The sequence below is a fragment of the Augochlora pura genome, chromosome 3 (genome assembly GCF_028453695.1).
Source record: "Augochlora pura isolate Apur16 chromosome 3, APUR_v2.2.1, whole genome shotgun sequence".
Lineage (NCBI taxonomy): Eukaryota > Metazoa > Arthropoda > Insecta > Hymenoptera > Halictidae > Augochlora > Augochlora pura.
Genome location: NC_135774.1, coordinates 24413587 through 24440887, shown reverse-complemented (window position 1 = coordinate 24440887; position 27301 = coordinate 24413587). Strand labels below are relative to the sequence as shown.

At 39.5% G+C, this 27301-nt stretch overlaps 1 protein-coding gene across 1 annotated transcript in view; it reads right to left on the bottom strand.

The window, feature by feature from the left end:
* Window positions 1-27301, bottom strand: part of Sol1 (CUB domain-containing protein Sol1) — an 802928-nt gene that overhangs the window by 63519 nt on the left and 712108 nt on the right. The window contains exon 9 of the mRNA XM_078176633.1: window positions 10364-10550. Coding sequence (XP_078032759.1) covers window positions 10364-10550 — 187 coding nt within the window. The remainder of the gene's footprint in view (window positions 1-10363; window positions 10551-27301) is intronic.

The window sequence follows — 27301 nt, the reverse complement described above, 5'->3', positions numbered from 1 at the left end:
AAATATGGCCGCGTATGGGAGCTCCTCGTCGCCCCAAGTTCGTCATATATATTATGCTCCAATAAATTACTTTAACGCGATAGAGAACATTCAACGGAAGTTCCAGCATAATGCTCGCGATATTATATTAGAAGTGATGACGCATATTAAGGACATATATGAAACAACGACTATCTTGATTATTAACAGCGCCTTAGGTACGTATATGTCTACAGGGTACGCCCCGGATATACGGGAATATATTGTGTGAGGGTGCTGCGAAGCTCAAAGGGAACCGAGAATGTCCTTTGATATCGTGTTCGATATGCTTCCACTTCGTTGTAATGGTGTTCTAGTCTACGAATTTCTATGGAGAATACGACGCGCTCTTTTCTTGCACCCACAAATACAAGAATTGCTAATTTTTCTTAGTATCCCTTGGAAATTCTAAAAACTGAAGCATAAATGTCAAATTCTAAAGTAATTGGTAAATTAGATATTTATATTCATCATTTATTTGAAATAGTTTTAATTGAACTATTAGACGTAGACGTGTCGAAAAGCACCGTTGTTCTTTTAGACATTATTATATTCAATTATTAAATATACTCGTATTTTCAAAAATTTTGTTGGCAATTTTTTTCGACGAGCTATATTTCTTTCATTTCCTTTTCTCTTATTTAAACATTTAACGTCGCATCTATTTTTTACTTGTCGATCGTTTTGTAAAAAATGATTGTATTATATTATAATCGCTCTTAAAAAATGATTATACAAATTAAGAATAATTTGTAATTTGTTTCTGTAAAAATACAACAGAGTACATCTTGATGAAATGAAAAAACGTGTATCACATTTATCTCAGTGTTCTACCGATCCGAAGGTCATAAAATCTTCGGATACGATTTTTTTTCAACGCGAAAAGACTTATTGCCGCGGCAACGTGTTTTTCCCGATAGTATTTGACCTAGAACCCTCGTGTTCCGGCCGCTTAGGAACATTCTGTAGAATAAACTTTGAAATACGAGCGCGCATGATATGACTTTTCCTCGTGCCCCGAAACTTCGTAACGCGTGTTTAAATTTTAAGCTTCGAACATAACAGCCCGTCTACTTTCACGGAAAGTTCCGTCTGTAGAAGCCCGCGCGCCGAAGTTTTATCCTCCCACGTGGAACATTTGTTTTGTTAATGGGTGGATCTTTCGAAGCACCGTTGGACAATTTAAAAATACATTGTTCCTGGCTCTATTATAAAAATCCCGTTCAAAGAATAACCTCCCACGTCATATGTAATTCATTAAAACGCGACGGAAAAAGTCGCTTGCGAAAAAATCTGATAAACGAACGGTTCGCGGAATTGTATAAAATAAATTTCTAGATCATTACACTTTGCAATTAAAATTAATTCAATATTATCATTATAATTTTAAAAATCAAATATATTCAATTAAAATTATTCTTCGTTAACCAGTCGACGCAATAAATTCTACGGTATCGTTTTGAAATTTTGAAATGGAAAATTCGTAATAACATTTTAACAGTAATATTAAATGGAAAATTGAAGAATGAAATTAAAATAACAATCTCTACCGCGATTTTGTTCATATTTGACGATCCTTCGTATGTAGAATAATATTTAAAGCTCAGTTATTTACCTTTTGCATAGATGTTTCTTCATAGTTTGTTAATCAGCGAAGAAATGTGCAGAGTTTTGTATCGCGATATATTGTCAAGGGTATTGTCAAGTAGTACAAATTAGCGAAGGATGCAGAGTCAATCAATACATACCGATTCGAGCCAAATAACCGCGCGTAATCTTCGGGGGCGCGTGAATAACTGATGCACTCCGGTGTTTTAATGCGGGATTAAATGGACGGCGTATCCCCGGCGTTGTTCGGCAGCGCGAAGTTCCCCACGGTAACAACGGTGTTGCGCGCGCGATTATTTCGTTTTGCCGAAACGTAACGGCAACAATTACACCGGCCTGTTCGGGGGGAGAGGGGGAGTGGGGAAACACAACTCGGAGTGACCGCACGATGAAACGTACCGGCGGCAATTAAACGGCGTTTAAGGCCAAGCACGTGGAAAATGAACGAGGAGCTGACCGATCGCAATTCCCGTTGTCAGGCAGCCGTTGTGTTATAGGCAGATTCTCCGAATACCGTTCAGACGTTTCCCTTCGACCGGCGCCGCGTCACTCTTTGCCGCGCATTCACCGATGCAACGTTCTGTCGATTCTCGATACACACTTGCTCGCAGAAATTCGAAAGGCCCGTCGGAGAGACGTCGATCGAGGACAGCCCCCTCCCTCCTTTGTCGGATTTAAATAAGACTTCGGCGCACTACTACCGGGGAGGGCGATATATACCCGTTCGTGTTTTCGTAACGGAATTGCATCATTCAATATCAACGGACAAGTTTTGTCGCTGAATCGAAAAATACACCGGCCCGTCCAACTTGCCGACTCGGATTACTTGTGTGCGCGTCTCTGTCGTTCTCGGAGGCGTGCGCATCCGAGTGAAGTTACATGCTCTCGAAGAGCACCTAACCTGGCATAATTATTTTCCACCTGTGCTGTCTAAATAAACCGTTCTCACAGGGCTTTCACGTCGCACTTTAGACTTTCCTGTCGAGCTAAATCTTCATTCACTCTATTCCGCAGTATATTGTGTATATTTTATTTTATCGTGTGGTGCATTGAGTATTATACTGTTCGTGTGACAAGTTTCACTGATTAGTTTAGATATGTTCTTTGAACTTGTTCGTGAAGATTATATGTAAAGTTTAATTACAATAAGAATGAATTTTTAATCAGAAAAATTAATTGTACAAAATATTCAACAGAAATTTAGATTATAATTAATTCGATACAGAAGAAGACCTCGGCATTGTTTAAGTAACAAGAACCAATTACCACAGCGGTTGAAATGCATTAACATTGATTATACAATGTTGTACGCGATAAACTGTGTGGGGTAGAGTTGCGTAATAACAGAAGGTATATTAAATACATCAAATGCTTGTGATATCGATACATTTCGAGGTTATTTATCTTATAAAGTGAAACAATCTATATCTGCTGTGCACAATTTATTCGCGGGAACGACGGAACGATGTAATCCGCCATAATGCAGTCAATTTAGCTGCATCGGTGCCAAAGAGAATTTGGGCTAATGCAAAAGTCAACGAAGTGCCTCTACAAATAAATATACTATCGCCGATGGACTCGTAACAGAGGAATATTAAATTGACTGCGACTAATTTCCAGTCCGTCGCTAAATAATTCAGAGCCCAACGAAAGGTAAGCTAATTTTTCAGTGAAATATTGCAGCGAAAAAGAATTTCAGATTTCGATGCATATATGACCGAAATATGTATCTTAAAATAAGAGAGAATTTATTTATATTATGTACAGTCTATATCACTGTGAATTTTATGGATTTATTGTAAAAATAGAAATTAAGATATTCTTCACGATTTATTAGAATTATTAACGCAGACGATATATTTTGATCTAACTTAAAAATTGCAAAATTAAGATACTATTAATTCGAATCTAGGAAATTAATATTAATCATAGCCAATGGTATTCTAAATATCATAAAACAATTCAGTTTGTTCAGATATAAAAACAACACAAATTGCAATAAAAGTTAATTTCTTAAATCTCGACATAACCTCGCCTCCTTAAAGAAATGAAATAATTTAGTCCATCTTCCCCTGGCAAATATTCCGATAAAAAGGCGTCGAAGTTTGAGACACGTAGCTTGATCTTGTTTCCAGGAGAAATTATAGCCGGAGTGCAGTTCATTGCGGACCGTGGTTCGGACAAAGTGTTCGAGAGATGTCAATCAGTGCTTAAGTGCGGCAAAGCATTTGAAAACGAGCGTGAGCCGGTTGCCCGATGAGTACCGCGAAAAGAGGACCCGTACATCCTGAGAATGTTGAGGAGCAGGAGGGTCGATGCCCTGATTCAGTCAAATCGGCGGACAAAATTGGATGAAATTGCACGGGAAGTAGACATTGCACACGGCGCGTTACGTTCCTGCCAAATGAAAAAAGATATGGCCGGGGAGAGCGGCGTTTCAGCACGAATGACGAAGGGGGGGAGGGAGGGAACAACCCTAACATGCTTACGGGGAATCGGGCGGGCACATTTTTCGAACCGGAATTCGTACACCGGGTCCCCTGCCGCGACAACTGCTGGTAGATTCACTATAGTGGAATGTAATCGTTCAAAGGACGTCCACGTTGACCGTAACGCAGATTTGCTTTATTTATTCGTAGTTTACGAACAAACGGTCGAATACTGTTTTAACAATATGTCACTGTTTTATCTCGTTGGCGTAATAGCTCAGACTAATACGCAACAGATTTAATTATTTTACAGGAAATAAAATTCTTTTTTAAGGAAATAAATTTCAATTCTATTCATTGATAAACTAATTATTGTTGATATATTATTAACAGTGCGCGAAGGCGCGTGTCCGTTAAAAATTTAGAAAGATGAAAAAACGCGATAGAAAAACGTAAAATCGAGGTGAGATAATAATTAAAGTACAATTTCACGTGAAAGAAAATGAAAGCTCGTATTCACCTGTGTATTCCCTTGAAAAGAAAAAAAAACCGTGGTAAAATTTTCATTCACACCGAGAACATTTTAGCGGTTTCACCTCATTCCATTTAATACCGACGCAGAATTTAAACTCGCCTGAGAGTGCATGATCAGATAAAGCCTGCTGTAAGGATTACCGTATTTAAAAGAACCTTCTAATAGTGTCGGCGCTGTAATGTGTGCTCAACGTTCGCGAATAAAAGTGGATAAAGAGGCGTTATCTGCGCGGTTGTATTCCAATGAACAATTTAATATATTAGGACCTTGAATAAGTTCTCGCTGGTTTCTTCCCAAAATAAAAGATTTATTTCAAATATAACGTTCAAAATCAGTTCACTCAACAAAAAGTATTGCCACATACACAAAGAGTATCGCTGATAACAAAGTTTCGAGGAAGTGCGACAACTTTTTGGGTGAAGTTTAATCGCCGTTGTTGTAGGAAAAAAGAATTCTATTAGCTTGCCCCGCGGGGAAGCATTAAAGTCGATTTAATAAGAATCTACAAACAGCGACGCTGCTCGAATATTATTCGATTAAAAAGTTTCGCGGCTTCATAAACATTTCATGGCGACGGGTCCGAGAATTTCATCACGCATAAATTGAAAGAAACAATAAATCAAACAACAATGTAGATCTAACTTTGGCTTTAATGTATTCGCCGTCGCGTCAGTCACCGGAGAACGACACGGAACTTTCTGTCCACGGCGCCGAATTTATAATAAGCTGCGAAATAGACGGGTGTACTGTTTCAAAGCATTCGATTTTTTAATTAACACAAACGCGACATAATCAACCGAAACAATGCCGTTGCTTTCGTTCCTGTGATACCGACTTAGCGAATAAAGCGTTTCACGTACTATTAATTCAGCAAACGAAATATTTAATATGTCGTTAATTCCGCAAATAGAATATTTACGGAAATATTAGTTCAACGAATAAAATATTTAGTACGTTATTAATTCAGCAAATAAAATATTTACCAAAGTATTAGTTCAGCAAATGAAATATTTAGTAAACTGTTAGTTCAGCAAATAAAATATTTACTAAACTGTTAGTTCAGCAAATAAAATATTTAGCACGTTATTAATTCAGCGAACAAAATAATTCCGTGCGCCATTAATTTGGAAATATTTTATTGTCGATGCATTTGGCAATTTCTATTGTCTGCTGGAACTGTCACGAGCCTTCGCGTTAAAATGTACAATTAGCTAAAATTAGCTAAAATAGGATCCACGGTGAACATGTTAATTGAAACTATTCGGTGTGCGAATTAATTCCTGGCTCTCACAATTAGTCAATTGCAACTTCATTTGTTTGAACATACCAGTCTGTGCGTCACTGCATTAAAAAGATAGTTTTGCTTTACAGGGACGAAATGACAGAATTTATTACAGTATTAAATTGCATATTATTATAGTATCTAAAAATCTCGAAAATTCTGTTCTCCGCAAACAATTAAAACTTGGACGCTGGATCATGTTTCTTTCTATTGTTCTTAGTACAGCGTCTGTTATTTAATTAAATTGCTAAAAATTGAACAATAAGGCGACCATTTAAATATATTTAGCCAAAATGTGACCCAATGATCGCAGAAAATAGATCTCAAAATAACGATGCTTATACTTTGGGTCCCAACAGACCCGAGGCCTGCTATTCAAGTATTAACCCTTTGCACTCGAGACTGTTCTATCTTTAAAATCAAGACGTTCGTTTCAACATATTTCATTCTATTTTTATTATTCCCCTTTTATTTGATATATATGTGATTGACGTGTATGCTAACAGAAAATTTGTATTATTTGACAATTTGTCGATTATAAAAAGATTTAATACTGTGAAAATTCTCTCGTTAATAGTACAACAATTTTTAACGTCACCTCGAAACCGCGACTGGATTCCAAAGGGTCGAAACCCAAAATCGCATGCTCCTTTCATCCGCAGACTATGAAACAGCCGGAAAAAGCGCGGCGCGTGTTTCAGCCGGTTCCGCATTACATGTAAATTTCGGGTGTATCAGACGGGCGACTTGGGGGGGTAACGCCCCCTTGAATAAATCCTCCTAAACCGCTCGTAATCGAATCGTGTCAACGTAGCGGCGCGCGGCCCATCTATTTTCATAGCAATGAAAGCGCATATGAAACACGGAAGGCCGCGGGGCCCGGGGACGATGTTCCCGACGCGCGCAACAGTGCCCGTCGTCCCTGTAACGAGGGAAATATCGCGGGCGCATCGGCGCGGTGCCGCGGGTTTCGTTATTTTTCAGACAAATTCGATTGGTTCTCTGTTTGCGCCGATGAATTAGGCGGGGGTGGACGGTCGCGTGGCGCGTACGTAGACGGCAATTGTCGTCGCACATTCACCGGTTTAGATGCCGCGCGCACACATCGACGCATTTGTATAATACAGACGCATCGGCGCGCACATCGACGAATCGGCACACCGACACCGTAGTAGACCTATTCGCGCGCGCACACAGACAGACAGCCGTACAGAGCCGTGGCACAAGCGGCCGTTCGCGCTCGTGAAATCGATCGCAACTGTCCGTTCCCGTGCTTTTCACAAGGACAAGCAGAATTCCAGGAACGTCCGATCCTCGTCGTCGGACAACGGAACGAACTCGTCGATCAATCGGCACGCTAATGGCGGAATTCGGGCACACCACTCTCGATCCACTCCGTGCAAATTGTATTTGGAGGTACGTCAAGCGGAGCTCAGGATCGCGGTTGCCAAATTCTACATTGCCTTTTGATGGCTGGCCGCCGCCGCCGCCGCGGCCGCGCCGTTTCGAAGGGCTCGCTAAACGACGCGCGCGCCCCCGACCGTCGGGTTCTTTTTTCGCATTACCGGCACCGAATGCCGCTAAATTAACGTTTGACGGACCCGCGACCCCGATTGTTCCCGATTTTCCCATGGTCACCACCGTCCCCGTCGTCGTTCGCGGTGAAAGAGTTCGAAGGGGACAAGGATCGGTCGATCCCCGGGAATGCGAACCCGATCTTTCATCGGGCAACTGTTTTTTCGATTGAACTGTTCGGGACGACGAGATTCTCTTCCGCAAACGACCGTGCTCAATAATGTCTGCTGCACCGTGACCTTTCACCTTTCCCTGATAATGTATACTCTTTAGTAAGAGTGTTTCATCATAAGCAGGAATTTCGAATTTGTTTCGCTGTTTCGTGGCGATGGTCGAAGTATTTTTAAGTAGCGATTTGGTCAGTATTATTTTATTATTGATATTATGTTAATAGATAATAAGAATTATAAATTGTTTAATTATAAGTTCGTCAACTGTTTTATGTTCTAGGAAAGACGTGTTTTCAATTAGCAAGCTGTTGTGTCGTACAAACCATGTTAGAAGAATTACGCAGATGGAGACTATTTTTCTAAAAAAAGTCAAAGAATTGAATCCATTCTATTATCATAAAATGAGTATCTGAGCGAAGGAAAATTCATCGATATCAATAAAATTGCGTCGCTTGCATGGCAAATTAAATAAAGTTAAAATTGAAGCTTTCAAGAATGAACTTCACCGGAAATTCCAATCCCCGTAATAAATACAACATTTAAACACCTCCGCTAGAAGTCTCATCTCAGTCGCAATTAATTTAGCCGTTCGTTCCTCGAACGTGGAACAATTCGGCCGGAATCGTTGCTTTCCGAAGAATTAATACGCGTTTTTGTCCCTTTTCTTTCCCTGCCCCGTGCCGCGAGCACAATTAGAGTGGGCCGAACGAATTTTTAATCACGCGATGCGCGCAAGTGCTGTTAACTGGGTCGTCGCGGCAACCGACGTCGCCGACGAACAAAAACACGAGTTGTAATTTTTGACTTAATGATTCCACGTGAAAGGAGACGGACGAAACCATTAAGAAAAATAATTAAGTCAATTACGGGGAACAGTGCCTCTCCTCCGCGCGGTGATACGAGCGTAAACGGGAAGAATTCCCGCATTCGAAACGCGCGGCTGTTTAGCTTTTCAGGGGACCGGGGAAAAGAATGTTGTTTAAAGGCCGGGCAGCAGCGAATGGGAACTGGGTCACCGGCAAGAATCGCCGCCATATTTCTTTTTGAGCGCGATGCGCGTCCGCGGTATATCACCCGAAGAATTAATTACAGGGAACTGAGCAAAAATCGCGGCGTTTTCCTTGAGGGTTTCATTCATCAGCGCGGTCTCTCCCGTGCTCCGGTTCTAAGGCCGACACTCCATTTGAAAACGTTCATCAATTAAATTTCTCAAGTGCCACTTGCCTGTCGAAACTTCTCCCTTTTTACTCGCGCACGAATTTCAGATTATTTATTTGCAGCGACATAAAAGTGAACAATTTGGAAATATTCGGTGGAAGATCGATCGTCGTTCCGTGCGCGACGACAGAGAAATTATTAGGTCCTTGAATAAGTTCTCGCTGCTTCTCAAAAGACAGTATTAGTAGTACTCCGTGCATGGAATTTCGAATAGTGACTCATCGGCAAGAAAGTACTGTATGTTACCTTAAATTTCAGTGTACGATTGTTCACTATAGTGTCAACCACGTGTTTATTTATCAGTTCTGAAGATGTCTATTTTTAAGCCGAATAAAATAGTTTTGCGGGTTATTTTATTGCACTACTTTATTCAAAAGAAATCTGAAGAGAACTTATTCAAGGCCCTAATACTATTGAAAAAACAATAGCAAAAAATTCTGTTGATCTTTCTTCAGACTTGTCGTCTTAATTAACTCTCTGGTAACAAAAATGACCGCAACTGGAATGCATTTTACGAGCGAATGCATTATGCACATTAGTAACTGTGTTCGATAACATAACACCGCTGCTAACAGAACGTGTGCACGCTTTCGATGCGATCCCCCCATGAAATCGAGTTGACCTCGCGCAAATTGACAATACTTTCGCATTAATTCGTAGCGACTGAGATCAAAGACAAATTGATTTAGTGCGTCGCGCTTTTATCAAGTTAGAAATCAACGGGGAATCTCGTTAACCGTATTCAACTTCTCGCTACACCCGGGTTTTAGACAGCGGGGCTTTAACTGCGTTACATACGGAGTTCAATTATTACATGGATGGAAACGTGCTTTTAATGGCGAAGTTGGTGGTCAACGTAACTGCGCCATAATCTTTATGGATCCGTAACGCGTGCAATTTTACGAGGTGTAACGACACCGTTTGGAAAACAGTAAATGACATTATCTCGACGTCGGTGTCTTATTTAAAGCCTCTTTAAATGAAAGAAGTCTGCGAAACGTGTGTTACGACTGTGTTATATTACTCTATGCAATTTCCAACGATTTTGTTATTTTAAATGATATCGAAATGAAACGCGATGAAATTGGAACTTTTTATAAATGCCTTTGGTACAGCGATAAATGATGATTAAGCCTTAACTGGTACAGTGATGTTACGATTGATCGTTTCACGGTATTTTTATTTAATTTTTAAGTGAAAGTTCAATTTTTCCATATTTTTATTATTTTATAAATAAGAAATGAAACGTGACAAAATTGGAACTTTTTATAAATATCTTTGGTACAGTGATAAATAATAATTAAGTCTTAACTGGTATAGTGATGTTACAAGTGATCTCATCACAGTATATATATTTAATTTTCAAGTAAAAGTTCAATCTTCCGTATTTCTATTATTTTATAAATAAGAAATGAAGCGTTTATCTAGAATAGAATTAATATTTGTCATAAATCATACTGTGTCCCAACCACTATTAGAGCGATCATTATACCAGTTGATCAGAACGGACAAACAGCGTGATACTCACTCGTTCGTTGCTCCGGACGTATGATACAAATTTAAATCCTGGAAAATCACTTGGACCCGTTCCTTGCCACGTCCCTTGAAGTCGTATGTACAGTGCGTTCTCTGCGGATAAGGATTCGGATATCCCGGCGACGTGACCACCCCGGTTTTCGTCGAGTCGCTATTGAAGACCACGTCGCACAGTGACGCTGCAAACAAAGGACAATAAAAAAATAGAGCGAGGACGACGTGCCGCTGAACAACAAATAAAAACGACGGAGGCCGGTTAACAAGAATAATTAATTAAAGGTCGAACAGTGATAAAGGCGTACCCAATTAAACTGTAACAGACAACCCTTCCTCCCCCCTCCTCCCCCGCCCCTCGTTAGCACGGACACTTTTGCAAGCGCGGACAAATCGTCCCGATTCTTCCGGTTTTTTAATCTGGCTTTCGCTACCTGATCCAATTTGCAATCGATCTTTCGAACTGCGCCGCGCCTTTTGTCCGACGGTCCCTATATTCATCGCGATTCCAACTTTCGCCGGATTATAGCAGCGATCGTGGAAATCGGCGGAGCTAATTACAAAACAATTTTAATATCGCTCTTTCAACCGAGCTTGTTTTTATTCGCAGTTTTATCGTTGGAGCAAAATTTTTGGAAATGATTTTGTTGAATACACGATAATTTAGATAGGTAAATTGCAATTAAACGAAACAATGTTTATGTTCTTCTTTATTCGAACATTTATCATGTTTCGAAACGACATTTTGTTAACGAGATATTGAAATAACAGTGTATGAATTGGTAAAGTGTCACCTAACACGTTGAGCGCCGCGTCAGTCACCCGCGACTGACAGTACGAAATATGATGTAAAATGAAAAAATCTACGTTGCTTCAAGTTGTTACCTAAAATTTATTTAAAGTCCTCTTAATGTTTATCTAATACTGGATTCTAATGCATCGAGTAAATTCTAATTTGCGAGTAGTGCGCGATAATACGTAAATTAAATATCGCCGACGAACAGTTTCGGTGACAAATGGGCAAAGACGATAGATTTCGATAACATATATCGTCGAAAACAGATTTGCTGCGAAATCGCGATCCACGAGAAGATTTCGACCGTGAAGTGTATCGATGCTGGCCGGCGGTAAAAAATTGCTGCACCGCGGTGGCTCGATACTCAAACGAATGAACTTGTTGAGTCGGTCAAAGGACACGATGCATCACGTCTCCGGATATAATATTCAGTATCTGTTGAACGTCCGCTGGAAGAAACGATACTCTTTCGTTTTTCCTCGCCCGTCGTCGTTTTAAGACGACCGGCGCCAATCGTCTTTTTCCCCGGTGGAACGCCGCAGAAGTGTCTGTCGCGCGCAGGATGTGCCAAATAGACTGTCACAATGCCGCTATTCCGTGGCCGCAGCTGACGACGACGAGAGTCCCGTTCTCGTTTAATTAAATAGAACAGCGGGGATCGGCAATTAAGTAGCGGCCGGATTTTTCTCCGGCCTTCCGTCGAACGGGGAAACGGCATTATTCACTTTCCTTCTTCGGATAGCTTTTATCGAACTGAATAACATTCGCTTCGAGCATTTTTCTATTTTGCATAGTTAGGAAGTTGTAACGAAGTTATAACTATGTTACAACTTTCCACGAGGGGTGGCAAACTTTCCCCGGAGATGTCGGAAGAATGTAATGGAACGTATTTTACATTGGGAGCCATTTTATTAAATGTTGGAGATGATGTTCTCGGGGTTAGGAGAGGCTATCGTTTTAAGAACTCTGCGTTGGAGATATTTGATCGATTCTGCTTTATTTTCAATTCACGCTGTTCTGTTTAATTCTTCGGACATTTCGTTCTATTTTATTTTATACTGGTACTATTCTATTTTATTTCTTATCGATTCCGTTCTATTCTGTTCTTTATTAATTCTATCCTATTTTATCTTTTTCTATTTTATTATTCACTAGTCTAATTCTATTTTATTTTTACCAATTTGTATCAGTTATATTCTATTTTATTTTTTACTGACTCTGTTCTATTTTATTCTTCATTAATTCTACCCTATTTTAACTTTTCCTATTTTATTTTTTACTGACTCTGTCCTATTTTATAGAGTCCAGTTTTATTTGATTTCTTATTGATTCTATCCTATTTTATTCTCCATTAATTCTACCCTATTTTACTATTTATTAGGCCAATTCTATTTTATTCTTTACTAATTCATATCAATTCTCCTCTATTTTATTTCTTATGGATTCTGTCCTATTTTATTCTCCATTAATTCTACCCCATTTTAACTTTTTTACTATTTTACTATTTAATACTATTTCTTTATTCCTTCTATTCAATATTATTCCTTATCTACTCCAGTCCATTTCATTATTTATTAATAAACTGTCGAACTATGGAAGCTGCGTTTACTACATTAATCATCGCAGCGTTAATAACAATTCTTTATATTCACGCGTTTTGTACATTAAAAATCAGCTGTTAATAATTTAATAATTCAACGCCGCCAGTGTCAACTTCTGTCTACGTAAATATTTCGCGCGCCATTTTCTTTTCAACGGTAATCTGCTTATTTAGAACCCGCTGATAAGCTCGGCTAAGTTTAAAGGCACGCCCGGGGGAGTTAGTTGGTTCGTTGATAGTTGCGAAAGGATTTGCTATATCCAACATTGATGAATTCGAGGAAATCCAGTTTCTCTCATCGCACTTATAATCCTGACAGTATCTCTGATTGCGATTCTGCCGCTGATAATTACGATAGCCTGGGAGAGTGCCTGCCATTGACTGACTGCCCATCCGCGAGTCTTGAGGCTGCCCTAATCCAAATACATCCGCAATTTACATCTGCCGGTATCGATCCCGAAATACTCGGATACCTTCGAACGTAATAATTAATTACCTTACGTCCTTCCAGGATACTATCTACGCGTACAACAGCGATTTAACCCCTTCTGCACTATAATAACGAGACAGACTCGTGATAAAGATTTCGTGCGACATCTGCCAAATACGAATATTATTCATTTCTTTTAAATCGAAATCAAATTGAATAATTTTGTTAAGAAAGACTAGAAACAAAAGCAAATGAAATCGATACAAGAAACAAAAATTGTCTGGTCTTATTATTCAAAATATTAAGGCTTCAATCGTGATATTTATGTAATAATTTCGCATGCAAAAGTCTTCATAACCTAAAAAATTTTAAAAGAGAAATTGTGAAATCGGTCATTTCGACCAACTTTGTAGATTTCGTGCTAAACATTTGTTCGCCGTTTTCGTCATTTCTCGCTGTATTCGTCGAAATTTAATACGAAATGATTTTCGAACGAAACCGCAAAAATAATTGCGGTTTTCCGAGACGAGCCATCCAACGACATACGCTGGTCTCCATTACAGTCTGCAACGTATATTTGTTTTTGAATATTCATTTGATTTTATCGGCCGCGCTCGCGATCGAATATAAAATTACAGAAATTGCTTCTCATGATTGCACGAGTGTTCTCATTTTTTTTTGTTTTTTAAACAAACACGTCGGGCTTCGCCGACGCGGTCGCCGTGGAACGGAGCACGCCTACGCGAAGCCGTCGACCACCGCGGCGCAAAGTGTCTCCCGGAAACGGTTCGCGAAATCGTTTTCGCATAGTTCGTTCCGCGTCGACGCACGCGGTTTTCATTAGCCGACGCATTGTTAATTACCGTGCACAAAGAGTATTAATTTATTGTTGGTCTGGTTCATCGAGCTGTTTGCGTAATTAGCCGGTTACCACGCGACGCGTGAAACGTAGGCGGCTTCAAAGGCGGACGCGCGACGCGGGCCGCGCGAGCCGCCGATCGTTTCGGCGGCTGATGTAAAATTACGAACTAACCTGCCACGGTTATTAAATAACGGGGAACTTGACGGGAAGCTTTCCCGGTCTCTGGCGTGCATCTCGCGATAATGGAATACGATCGTCATTAATGCAATATGGGGCCAATGAAGTGCCCCCCCCCCCCCCTGGGGTAAAGGGAACGCGTTCCGCGCTGTCCGTTGTTCTCTCTCTCTTCTTTTTTTTCATTTAACATCGCCGGGCCGTGCTTTCAGATTTTCAACAATTTTTCGAGAGACGTGCGGAAAGGTAAATAATCCGGCTGGTCCCGGTTTCTCGTTTGTTATTAACGGAACGAATTTTGCAACAAATGAACTTTATCGCTGCGGGAAAATATAAATTCGACGCGGTTCGGCGCGCGATTGATCTGTTTCCGAGAAAATTATGGCCGGCGTTTAATCGAGAGTGCACGCTTGTAATATACAGGGTGTCCCGAATTCTAATGTTCAAACTTTGTCGGTGTGTTCCACGGCACAGAGTAAGAAAAAAATGTTATTTAAGTTTAGGTTATATAGAGCTTTCTTATGAAGTTATAACAAAAATTCGGAAGAGGAATGGTAATCAGCTTGCTGTTACTGCGAGCATTGGGATCGTCAGCTAAAATACTAAATCTAACGAATATCATTAGAACAGAAAGTTTCGCTGTATCTCGAAAATAACCTACGCTTATATTCCTATGTTTACATAACATTTTTTTTCACTTTGTGCCATAGAATATACTGACAAAATGTGAACATTAAAATTTGAGACACCCTGTAGATATTGCACGCGTGGATATGTAGCGTCGGATATTGTCAGCGCGGTGGAAAATGTTAACTATAATTTTCCGCTAGAAATGGCTAACGAGATTAGAAGGCAACAACGGAGTGGGGGGCACCGGAAGCAGCGAAGCGCGAGTACTATTGAAAGAAATGCGTTAGAGCGGTCGAATCGAGGTGGAGACACTCTGATCTTGCTTCTTTGAAAGGGGAGCATGCCGAACGATATCAAAGAACTAATCTACTTAAGAAGACAATCTGCTAACAGCGCTCAATCGATGGCATTGCTCGTTAAATCGAAATGACGCGGGTTTGTCAACTTAGTCGATCGCTGACAATGAGAACTCTTATATCGGTTTTTAATCATCCATAAATTGATGACAGTCGATATAGAAACTTATCGATGGGTAGTCTGCGTGTTCTATGCATTTATGGTGAACATGGATAAATTAAATGCAAAAGGGTATCAGAAGAATTTGAGAATATTGTTACGTTAGTTATCATTTTTTAGAAATGCTAAAAGAGAGCACATTTTTATTACGCCTCTCTATTTTTTGTTCTGATCTTGTAGCTCTCATAGATCTTATAAATCTCATAGATCTTATAAATCTTATAGATCTTACAGATCTTAGAGATCTTATAAATCTTATAGATCCTATAAATCTTATAAATCTTACAAATCTTACAAATCTTACAAATCTTACAAATCTTATAGATCTTATGGATCTTATAGATTTTATAGATCAGACAAAAATAAGTCAACTTACATAGTTTTGTATTATATAGTTATGTATTTTGTTTATTTCTTGTTAAGAAAATATTCGGTGATTTACCTACCAATTTTGTGTTAAAGGCTTAACCCAATCGAAGGGACCCTCACAGGGCGTTAAATTAAAACCATCCAAATCAAGCACACCTAAATTGGACTGACGTTTACCGATCCCAAAGATCCACAGATGCAGCTATCGGTAACGGGAGTTCGAAAGATACTCTCTCACGCGGAAAAGTCTACGTCAACAGAGTCCGAAGGGGGTGAAAGCAAACGACTCAAAGAACGTAAGCGATGCATCGGATTGATGTGCACTTAGATAATTAATTGTTGTACGACAGCAGTGCTAGCATAAAAACGATGACTTAACTTTTTTATTTCTAATTTTTTATACATGAAAAATTTTAATATATTGGTCAGGTTTTTCCAATAAAAATGATACCGAACACGACAAACTTTACATCGCACTTATTTATGATACGAATCAAGTATTTTATTTTATTTACGAAAAAAAACATTTAAAAAACCGATTCGTAATTGTACAGGAAGTATTAAAGAGAACGCTACATATGGTATTGTGTAATTCGAGAGACAGTAAGTGTAGACATCTCTACACGCCATCGGCCTCGCGTTTGAGACAGTAAGTGCAGAAATGGCCTCGATCTCGCAGCGATAGGTGCTATGATGGCTTCGATTTCGAGAAAAGTGTACATATCTCCATCTCTATATCTCTATATCTCTATATCTCTATCTCTATATCTATATCTCTATATCTATATCTCTATCTCTATCTATATCTCTATCTATATCTCTATCTGTATCTCTATATCTCTATATCTCTATATCTCTATCTCTCTATCTCTAAATCCATATCTCTATATCTCTATCTCCATCTCTATATCTATATCTCTTATCCTTCCTTATCCACCTTATCCATCTTTTTATCCAGCTTTCTTTTTTATCCATTTTATTCGTCTTATCCACTTTATATGTCTTATCCATCTTATCCACTATATCTGTCTTATCCACCTTATCTATCTTATGCATCTTATGGATAAGGTGGATAAGGCAGGATAAGAGATATAGAGATAGAAATAGAGATATAGAAATAGAGATATAGAAATAGAGATATAGAAATAGAGATATAGATATAGATATAGAGATAGAGATAGAGATATAGAGATAGAAATATAGAGATACAAATATAGAAATAGAGATATAGAGGTGGAAACGGTTCGGACAGCTATAGACTTTTTAATTGTCGAAGTGTTTAGTAAATTGTCAATTTTATGCATTTATAACAAAAATGCAATTTAAGCAAGTTAGAAGATTATAAGAATTAGGATATATTAATACACTGCTCTCGTTTTCATAGAATTGTTACAAAATTGAAGATGTTCTCTATTTAATCTCGTGTCTTGTAAAAATTGCAAAATAGTTTTATTTCGCATAAAAGTCGAGTGATTAGTCAAGTTAAGAGAGAAGCAATTCTTGAAACCCAGACTTGGGTTCATTTAGGTAGAATCGGTAGAATTTAACTGACTTTAAATGACTTACATATCTAACGAACCACATTCGAAATAACGCGCCTGGCGCGATATTATAACAGAAAGATGGAAGCCGTTCGTACGATTACGATTTAAAATATAATTTCCCGAGTGATTTTTAATCATCAGCTGGAAAAGCCATCGTCAGCCAGGAAAAACAGCCGCCATCGCCGAGAATTCGACCGGTTCCCTCCGGCGATATTATGTTTGCCGATGTCTGGCCGGCTTTGTTGACACGAGGTTTAATAATCCTATTCAATTATTTGTTATTCAAAGATAAAAAATATTTGACGGCACCGGCAATACGGCCGATAAAGAATCGCACACGGGCTGGAAAAACGCGTCCGCACGAAAAATTCAATGGCTCTGAATTTTTTTTCCGTTTCGCGTTTATCCTTCTGAAATCGATACCATTGAAACAGGTAGAACCAGATTTTAATTGAAATTGTCGATCGATGCACACGCAACCAGTACACTCCGACCGACAACTACGCTATACGTACACGGTTACTTCGCAGCGATATCCGTAACTGCTCGATCAATTTCCGAAGAATGTCGCGTAGTTTATTTCCGATCCGAATAAAATTCGCACGGCGTCTGTTCCGCGAGCTGTTCTCCACATTTTCCACGTATTTACCGAAATAGAAATTTGCTTAATCCGACGCGATATTTGCGCGGTTGTTTCTGTAAACATTTGAGTTACCAATTCGATTGGTTTTCGTTGCCGATCCGATGTACAGAACGATGCACTTTGACGCTGCTTCCGCATCAAATGATCCCTCGAAAGATGCGGAAAGTAATATTCACTTTAACCTTTTCGTATACATACGCCTTCGAAAAATGACCATTTATATACGAAGAGCGTATATATATGTATACGTTTATACCATATACGTATATACTTTTATTCTATACTTTACATGAGATACTTTGATTAATCAACAAACAGTTGACTATAATATTTAAAATGACTATAAACTTTTATATTTTATAAAGTAAAGTGATATTACTAAATATAATAAATATCATTGTAAAGTTGAGAGAACTGCTTCGTAGCATTCCTTACGTCGACCAGTCAGTAACGCGCTCCGTAGTGAAAGGGTTAAATGCTTCATCCTTTTCGCGCTGTTTATACCGCGCCATATATTGCTCATATGTACGGTGCATTTATTAGCAACGCATCCAGCGTTGTCAGACCTGTCGTTGGATTTCTATCTGTCAGTTCTTTGTATCGAGAAGCGTCTCTAATCTATTTCTTTGTAATTGAAACGGCCCCGACACGCTGCAGCCGCTCGGCTCCACTTTTATTTCAATCTACCCCATTTGTAGAACCCGCCCCCCCACGGTAGACGGTGTATCTCAAACCGACGCGTCACAGAGCACAGCAGCTGTTGTCTTTAAGCCCGCGCGCCTCGATATTTCCGGGGCAATATTTCTGTCTCTCTTTTTGGCGCGTCTCCAGCTTTGACTAACGCCCCGGCATCGAGAACAGCATAATAAAACAATTTGCGCAAGAAACTCAATGAAATATTGTTGTCGCTCGCGAGGCGCCCAGTGGCCGTAGCGACGTCACCAATCCCCCCCTCCCCAAGCTTCAGATCCATTCATCCCCGGGGCGTCCTCTTCTGTTCCGATCTCGTTATTCATTCCTCATCCCCCCCTCTGCCCCCGCCCCCCGCTTCCACTTCATCGTCCGCTTGTTTGTCTGTTTTGTGTCATTGCATTAATGCGCGCGGAGAGCGTCCCCGGAGCGGAAGGAGCGCGTTCGCAAATCAGCTCGAGAAAAATCACACTTTTAAAGAAAGCCCGTCGGTAGGTGGAGGAGGTTCTTTAATGCCCGTAGAGCCGGTAGATACGATATGACAAGGATTTACTGCGCGCGACGGCTGAAAGGGTGAAGCGATACGGACGATGGCTCATGAATGTTGCATGAGTGTTTGGATCGCGGCGCTGCCGGGCATACATGTATCTTGATATCGTACTACGGATTATTAGCATATCGAAAATATTGTTTATACTCGTGTGTGCTCCTCTTTAAACTGATTCCGACGGTGCCTCGTCGTCCTCGTCCTCGTCCTCGTCGTTGTCGTCGTCTCCTTGAACCCCGTCCCGCGACACTTTGAATAACGATGTCACGCCGCTGGATATGCGCCGCGACGTGATTCATTCTTATTCCGAATTGTCCGGGGCATTGTTCGTTCGGCTCCGTTTATTAATGGCTTGCGATTTAGCCGGGGCGCTACATTTGAGATACGGCTGATTGTTTGAGACGCGCGTCGGAAACTGTGTAGACCGACGAATCAAATTTTAGTCGATACTGTATACGAGTATATTCAATCGGATACAAATTTATCCGAATCGTCTTTTATTCGAATGTTGATGAATGTTTATGGATATTCGCACTTTATTGATTCGATATAAATAATATATTCGAATAAAACGTGTTAGAGTATATGTTTGTTCGTAGTTTATTAATTTATTTTTTCCGTATTAATTTTTCGAATTGTTTTAGTAAAGAATTCTTTGAATCGTTCGAATAATTTGAATTAAAAGATTTTGAATTAAAAAAGTTTTGAATTATTCGAATAATTTGAATGAAAAAGTTTTGAATTCAAATTTCTTTGAAAAATTACGAATTATTGGAATAAAAATGTTTTCCAAATATTCGAATAAAGAGTTAAGTGTTACAAATAAATAGCTATAAAATATTCAAATCTTATTGTAATATCAATTATCAACCCTTTATCTTCGAAGCAAATTTTACCGTTCCACAAGTACTTTTCGAACAGTTTCGGAACAATATGCAAACGACGACTCACTTCAAACAGATTATTCTCCGCGGAAATTGGAACACGTTAATGTTCCTTACTACGGCGCTCCACATTATTTTGTTGGAACAGCATACCTCGACGATCCCAATCTTAAGTGGCGCGATATTATAAACGTCGCCCGTAAAGAACGAAGAGAAGCGAACAGCAAGTTACACTCGGGGCGCGAATTGTACTTATGGTTCTAGCTGGAAAATGGGTTGTCACTGAAGTAACGATACGATCTGAGGACAGTTCAGTTGTTCCGTGAACGTTAACTGGTACGTGTCGGACCTTGTTGAGTTGCTATAGCGGCGTTGAAATGGCCCTGGGAGAATGTCCCGGCTTTTCTTGAACATTGATGAGCCGTGTCCGGGGATTTCACGACACGGAGTTTTTCAACGAACTATTGTAACGTTCGTCGCTGGTACATTGTAAAAGTTGTTTATTCAACGGCGAAAAATAAGTGTTCTATTATTTTTAACTCCTTTCCGTATTTTGACGAGTCTGGCTTGTAATAGAGATTTTGTATCAACCCTTTGCACTTCAGGCTATTTTAAGCCTAGATATAAAATAGCTATTTTAACCATCAACGATTTGTTGATGTTTGACAAAGTGTGTCGTATTTATTCGATAGAGCTGTCTCTGCTCTACAAAACTGTGCTAATTGTGTTTTTTTAGTCATTTAATTTTTTATTATTTTTTAGGCTGTAGAGGTACACGTTCGGCGACCGTAATAACAATTCGACCTGTCCGCTTGCAGATGACATGGTTTTGGCGAAAAAAACATTCCTTGACGTTTGCTAGTACGGAAATTAACTTATGCCTTGCTCCTTCTATATAACAGTACGATTTATGAATATGAAATTGAGTCTGGTGAATCATAAAACTGTTACGCTTTTAACAATTTTAACTCGTTTGGGTGCCACATCAATTAACACAAAAAAACCATAATCGTTTGAATTTCTATTTGTAATATAATTCCTTGAACGCATGGTGACTGAGGATGAGAAATGGACCACATACGACAACATTATGAAGGTACCTTTAAAGTGGCAACAAATTATAGAACAAAACGGTGGATATTTGACCTAAATCGGACAATCGGAAACATGTTAAATAAAGTCTTGAAGTTCACGTAAAAATAATGGATTTCATTCTAATATTTTTCCTTTTCCTTCAAAGAAATTATTATTACAGTAGAAAATGTGCTCATTTTTGTAACTATCAATAAAATAGTACTATTTTATTGAATATATTGGAAATAGAAAATAAAACTTCACCCTTTTCTAAATTCTTTGCAGCCGCGTGAAACCGTCGGTTCAGAAAGAAAATTCTATTTTATCACGGTTTTCGTGATTCTAGCCCATAAAACTGTAAATTTGCATAAAAATCTGCGGTCTAGTAATGAACGTTGCCACGTTCCGGCGAATGTGAGACCACCCCTTTGCTCTTTGCTGTCCCAGAAACTTTCAGCTCGTGTTCGAAGTTATCGCGAAGAAGTTTCGATTTTCAGACTCGTTTCATCCGCCGGAATAAAACTCGACGTTGACAAGATCCAATAAAACTGAATACAAATGCCGAGTCAACGGAGACGTTAAATGCTAAACGAATTTCGAAAGTTGAAAAGCAGTTTCTTCGCGAGTGGCGTGAACTTCCCCGTCGGGCTTCAAAGGATGACGTTTCGATAAACTTTTAACGTTATTAGCAATAAATGTTGTGCGTCGGAAGATCAATAGCACCTCGCCGAACTCTCCCAATGAAAGCACAGGCTGCAGGTATTCGAGCACCTGTATAAAATAAGCGACCAACTTTGACGTCGAGTTAAGCTTACTGGCAAATGCTAAAGAGAGGTCGTGTAAAATTTTGTAATCCTCTCACGCAGATTCTTTTCGTTCGATGTTCCATACGATTTGAAATTTTCTGAACGAATATGGGGATCGTTTGGATCAGGGCTCGGAAATAACCTGCACGGAATATGGGGAACGCGGGGGCTACGCCCCTCAGCTCCTATCACAGTTTTCTTTAAATTTGGCGTTTTGCAGACGTGATTTTCGTATCACCTATGAGGTACTATCATTAATGGATTTATGTCAGTCGTATTATCTATAGGATTTGAAAACAATTTTTGATTTAATTGGCAAATATTAAAGTACAGGAAATCATTATTCGCGGTAGAAGACTTTTCACGACTTGTTATATCGTTAAAATCCATGCAAAAATGAATTTTAAACAGGAAGAACTTTAACCCCTCGCCGTATATTGACGAATCTGTCTCGTCATACAGATGTCTATTAATGTCTTGTTCAGCATAAATATTATCCCGTTCTGTTAAACCGGAATAAAATTCTGTCCTCCCCTCATCGTTATTCAACCGTTCAATTAAATCTAGACAAATGCAATAAATATATTTCTCGTTCCTTCGAAAAAATGATTAAAGTAAAGAAACAGCCCATCCTTGTAACTATGAACAAAATAGTACGGCAAGGGGTTAACAATGTCAAAAGCATTTTCTAGAACGTGATATGATAATTCTTAACGGTGCCTCGGTGTCACCGTTCGAAAGGAAAGGATTAAAAATTGGCCCGACGAATTTCGTAACTTCGTCTTCGCGTTGTTTCCCGGCGGGGCGTAGCAGGGGGTGGGGGGTGCATATTTCTTCGCCGCAAATTGGTACAAAGCGGACGGAGGATATTTTTGCGGCCGCCCGTAAATTCTATAACTGGGTTAGTAGTCTTTTACTCTGCCCACAATTACCGCGTCGTTTTGTTTCGTTAGTGCCCAATTTCTGGTTCCAAACAGGGTTATAGAACTCAGACGGCGGAGGGGGAGTGGTGGTGGGGGTGGTGGAGGAGAAAAAAAAGGAGAAGGGTAGGAAAACGAAACGGAACAAGGAAAAAGAGGAAAAGGAAACGAAGAGCGAGCGAGCGAGAAAGAAGGAGAGTGAGAGGGAAAGAGAGAGAGAGAGAGAGAGAGAGAAAGAGAAGGAATATGCAATAGAGTCGACCGGGGATAGTCAACAACGTAAACGTTTCGCGGTGTGTCGAGCAGTTCGTTAAATCCCCGCGCGGGCGCCGGCAAAGAAAATTAACGAGGCCATTTACTTCGAGCTGAAAATGGCAAGGAATACCAAAGGCGCGACGAACGAGCCTTAATTAAATAATCTTTGGCGCGCGCGGTCCGCTCGGACACGGCGCGGCCGCGCGATTCGCGGGGATTCCAATTTAGTCGCCGCGGGCCCCGTTTATGCAGTTTCGCCCCCGGGCCGCGGCGATATGAAAAATCGTATGAAATTAACGCGCACTTCTCTTTCACTTTACGCGCGCGGCGGGGAGAAAAAAAAGAGCCGCGGGTATAATTCATGGTAATTTGGGCTGACCCATTTTTCCAGGCCGGGATTCAAGCCGCGGCCATCTAATATAAGGGCTCGGCCGAAAAAAGAAAAAAAAAGGGGAGAGAGGCGAATAGGCAACCGGGTCGTTCGCCGTTCGACCGAAAATATTAAAAAGGAAAAGAAAGAAAGAAATGGAAAGTATTAGGTTGTCGTATAAGTTTCTTCCGCGCCACGCTACGAGTGACTTTAAGTGGCTGTTTTTATATGAACATGCAGGCTTATCTCTTAGCCGTTTATGGCATCGGTTTCAGTCGTCCCAGAGCTCTTTCAAAGTAGGTTTCACTGGTGACAAAGTCTTTTTTAATATTTTTTCTGCACCGTTCAATATGGAGAACCAAAAGAAGCGTTCGCGGCACGTTATGCTTCATTGCTTTAAAAAAGGCAATAGTGCAAAGGACACTGCAGACAAGATTTGCACCATTTACGGGAGTGGGTACTACGACTAGTAGGACCATCCGCGATTGGTTTAAAAAATTTAGAGCTGGCAATTTCGAGTTGAAAGATGAAGACCGCGGCAGCCGCCCAGCGACGACGGATACGGACATTATCAAGACTGTGCTCACTGAAAATCCGCGATATAGTGTGCGCGAGATAGTGGATGCCACTAATATTCCCAAGACAACGGTACATAATCATTTAATCAAGATGGGACATGCGAATCGATATGAAGTTTGAGCTCCACACCTATTGACGGAAACCGGCCTTATGAACCGCGTCTCTGCGTGCGATTTGCTTCTCCAGCGACACGAAAGGGATCCTTTCTTAAAGAGTTTTGTCACTGGAGACAAGTCTTGGATTTTATACCAAAATGTGCATCGAAAACGAACTTGGTCCAAGGAAAATAGACCTTCAACTGTTGCGAAGCCTGGACTTCATCCGAAGAAGGTTCTTTTGTGCATTTGGTGGGACTGAAAAGGTGTAGTGTACTACGAACTCTTCCTCAAGGTGATACGATCAATGCTGAAAAATATTGCAATCAACTGGATCAATTAAAAAGCCGCCATAGCAGAAAAACAGCCAGAATTGGCGACACCGACGAGGCGTCGTTTTCCATCACGACAACGCAAGACCGCATGTTGCGTTGGCCGTAAGGCAAAAATTATTACAGTTTGATTGGAACGTTCTACCTCATCCTTCTACTTCCCCACACCTTGCTCCATCCGATTATCACTTGTTCCTCTTCTTAAAAAATTCTCTCCGTGGTAAATCTTTCAAATCCATAAGCGAAGTAAAAACGCACCTAGACGAATATTTTGCAAATAAGTTTCAACAATTTTGGAAAGAGGGCATAATGATGCTTTCTTAGAGAAGGTTCGAAGAGAAGATTATTATTTAGAAGAGAATTTATTTAGAAGAGAAGATTATTTAGAAGAGAAGGTTATAGAACAGAACAGTTCATATATAACATAATAAATCCACCTCAAACAACAAATATCGTGTATTCATTTCGCATCAAAAAAGGGAAGAAACTTAGAGGACACCCTAATACGAGAAACGAGAAACGGGGGAATTTGAACAACTGGGGGACCTGTTTACCGGGCGCCGTTCATTATTTCAAGTCTTCGGGCCGCCCGCCGCGGCTTATCGACTTCTGAATGCCGCTTATACGGGAAATCAAATAACGGAAACGAGGAAAGAGAGGCGCGCGCGCGCGCGTCATAGGAGTCGGCCGAACGTTTTAATTTGCATTCATGAGCCATCCCCGGAAAATTCTTAGAAGCCGACCAAGTATTCCAAGTACGTCTCCGGTTATATCCGAGGGAACGAATTCACTTATGACGATCGATGCGTCTACTTCAAAAGTGTACGGACTCGGGGACTGCGGGTCCTCTAATGTAGTCGCCAAGTAGCCAATCCGGATGGAAATTTCGGAAGGGACGCGAAGCATCGTTAATTCCCCTGGACAGAAAACTGCCGCCGCCGCCGCCGCGGAGAAAACGTATTGATCGGCTAAACGAGGGAGATTCGGGCTCGTTTCTTCGCGGACTGTTGACGGCCGCTTCCGACGGGAATCGGTCGAACGCTTTTGCTCCTTGAAAGAGGTCACTGAACACGCTTCGTCTGTCAGCGGGCTGAAACACGCCGGCTGGCGAATTGGCAACCATAAAAATTCCGGGGGATCGAATCGATTTATTTAGGGAAACCGGAGCAGCCTGGGGTTAACATTTATCGTTGCTTGATTACGACTTTTATCTTTGAACGCGCTTCCTACCCCTTTCGCGTTTGCTATGTGCTGTCAAATTTGTTATTGTCTTTGTCCAGTTGTCAGATTTTTTAAGACTCGCGGATTATTGGGATCTTTGTGTTAAGATTAGGTTATTAATATTGTTCGTAACTGCTTAGTGATTTTTACACAATTATGACTAAATTAAATTGAAAACTAGAGAACGGTTTAAGCATTTGGAGATACTGTCACATTATGTCAACTCGTTAAAATTATCTAAATAGGAAATTAATATCTATGTATATTCAAATCAGTACAAGCGATTTTTATTTTGCATATAAACGTATGGTCCATTTAGTATTAGTAAAAAATGATTGAAATCGATACAAGAGGCATTAATCAATATTTAATACATAAAAATCATTTTGTTACTCAGAAATTAATACAATAATTCTGAAGATATGAATCAATATCTAATTTTCCTTTTTAGCTATATAAAATCTCAGAAATGATTATGGTAATATTCAATATGTTGATGGATTTTAAAAATCTATAGCCAATTAATTATTTATGGTCTTAATCAATTTATCTTCTTTAGCAACATAATCGCCTAATATATGATACTTAAAGATAATTAAAAGCTGTGTTCTTGACTCATTGTGAAGAAGAATTACTAGTATCTTTATCGTATCTAATATCTTGATCTTCTTTACACCGTATCTTTTTGAAGCTGATCAATACTCCTCTCAACTGTAGTACCCATAGAAAGGAATGTAATCATTTTCTTTTGAAAAATAATCTGAAGATGAATTCTTAGATTATGTTGCTTGAGAAGAAATTTTTTTTAAAGAAGTAACCATTGATTTTAAATATATACATTAAGCGTCATATGTTAGGCGATCATGTTGCTAAAAAAGATAAATTGACCAAGGCTATAAATAATTAATTGGCCATAGTTTTTTAAAATCCATTAACATATTGAATATTACCACAATTATTTCTGAATTTTTATATTGCTAAAAAGGAAAACTAAATATTGATATCTCAATAGTAGCAAGTAAAGTAAATATCACAGTTGAACTAATTTCTATCGATTTTCTAAAGTTCGACCTGTAAAAATACGTATAGTGATCCCTAGTACAATTACAATAATTACGTCGTTGTACAATGACTTTGTACAACATTACAGAACGCGTGTACCTTTGCTGCAAGGAACATTCGACGATTGCATTGATCGTAAACAGTTGCGTACATAAATGAAAATTCACAAATTTTCATTAGCAGCGGTTACAACCCCGTGAGAATTTAATTAAAATTCCGTGAGAGAAATCGTAACACTAATATAGCTTACACGTGGCATAACTATTTTCAACACAGTTCTCGAAAAGCAGGGAAAGAAAATTCTCACTTCAACCTTGTTCGAAAGAAATTCTAAATTCGCTTGAAGCAAATTCGCTGTAAATGAATTCGTCTTAAATTAATTTGCTTGAAATAAATTCGCTATAAGTGAGTTCATCTTAAATTAATTTGCTTGAAATAAGTTCACCTTAAATGAATTTATCTTAAATAAATTCACCTTAAATGAATTTAGCTTAAATAAATTCACCTGAAATGAATTTAACTTAAATAAATTCACCT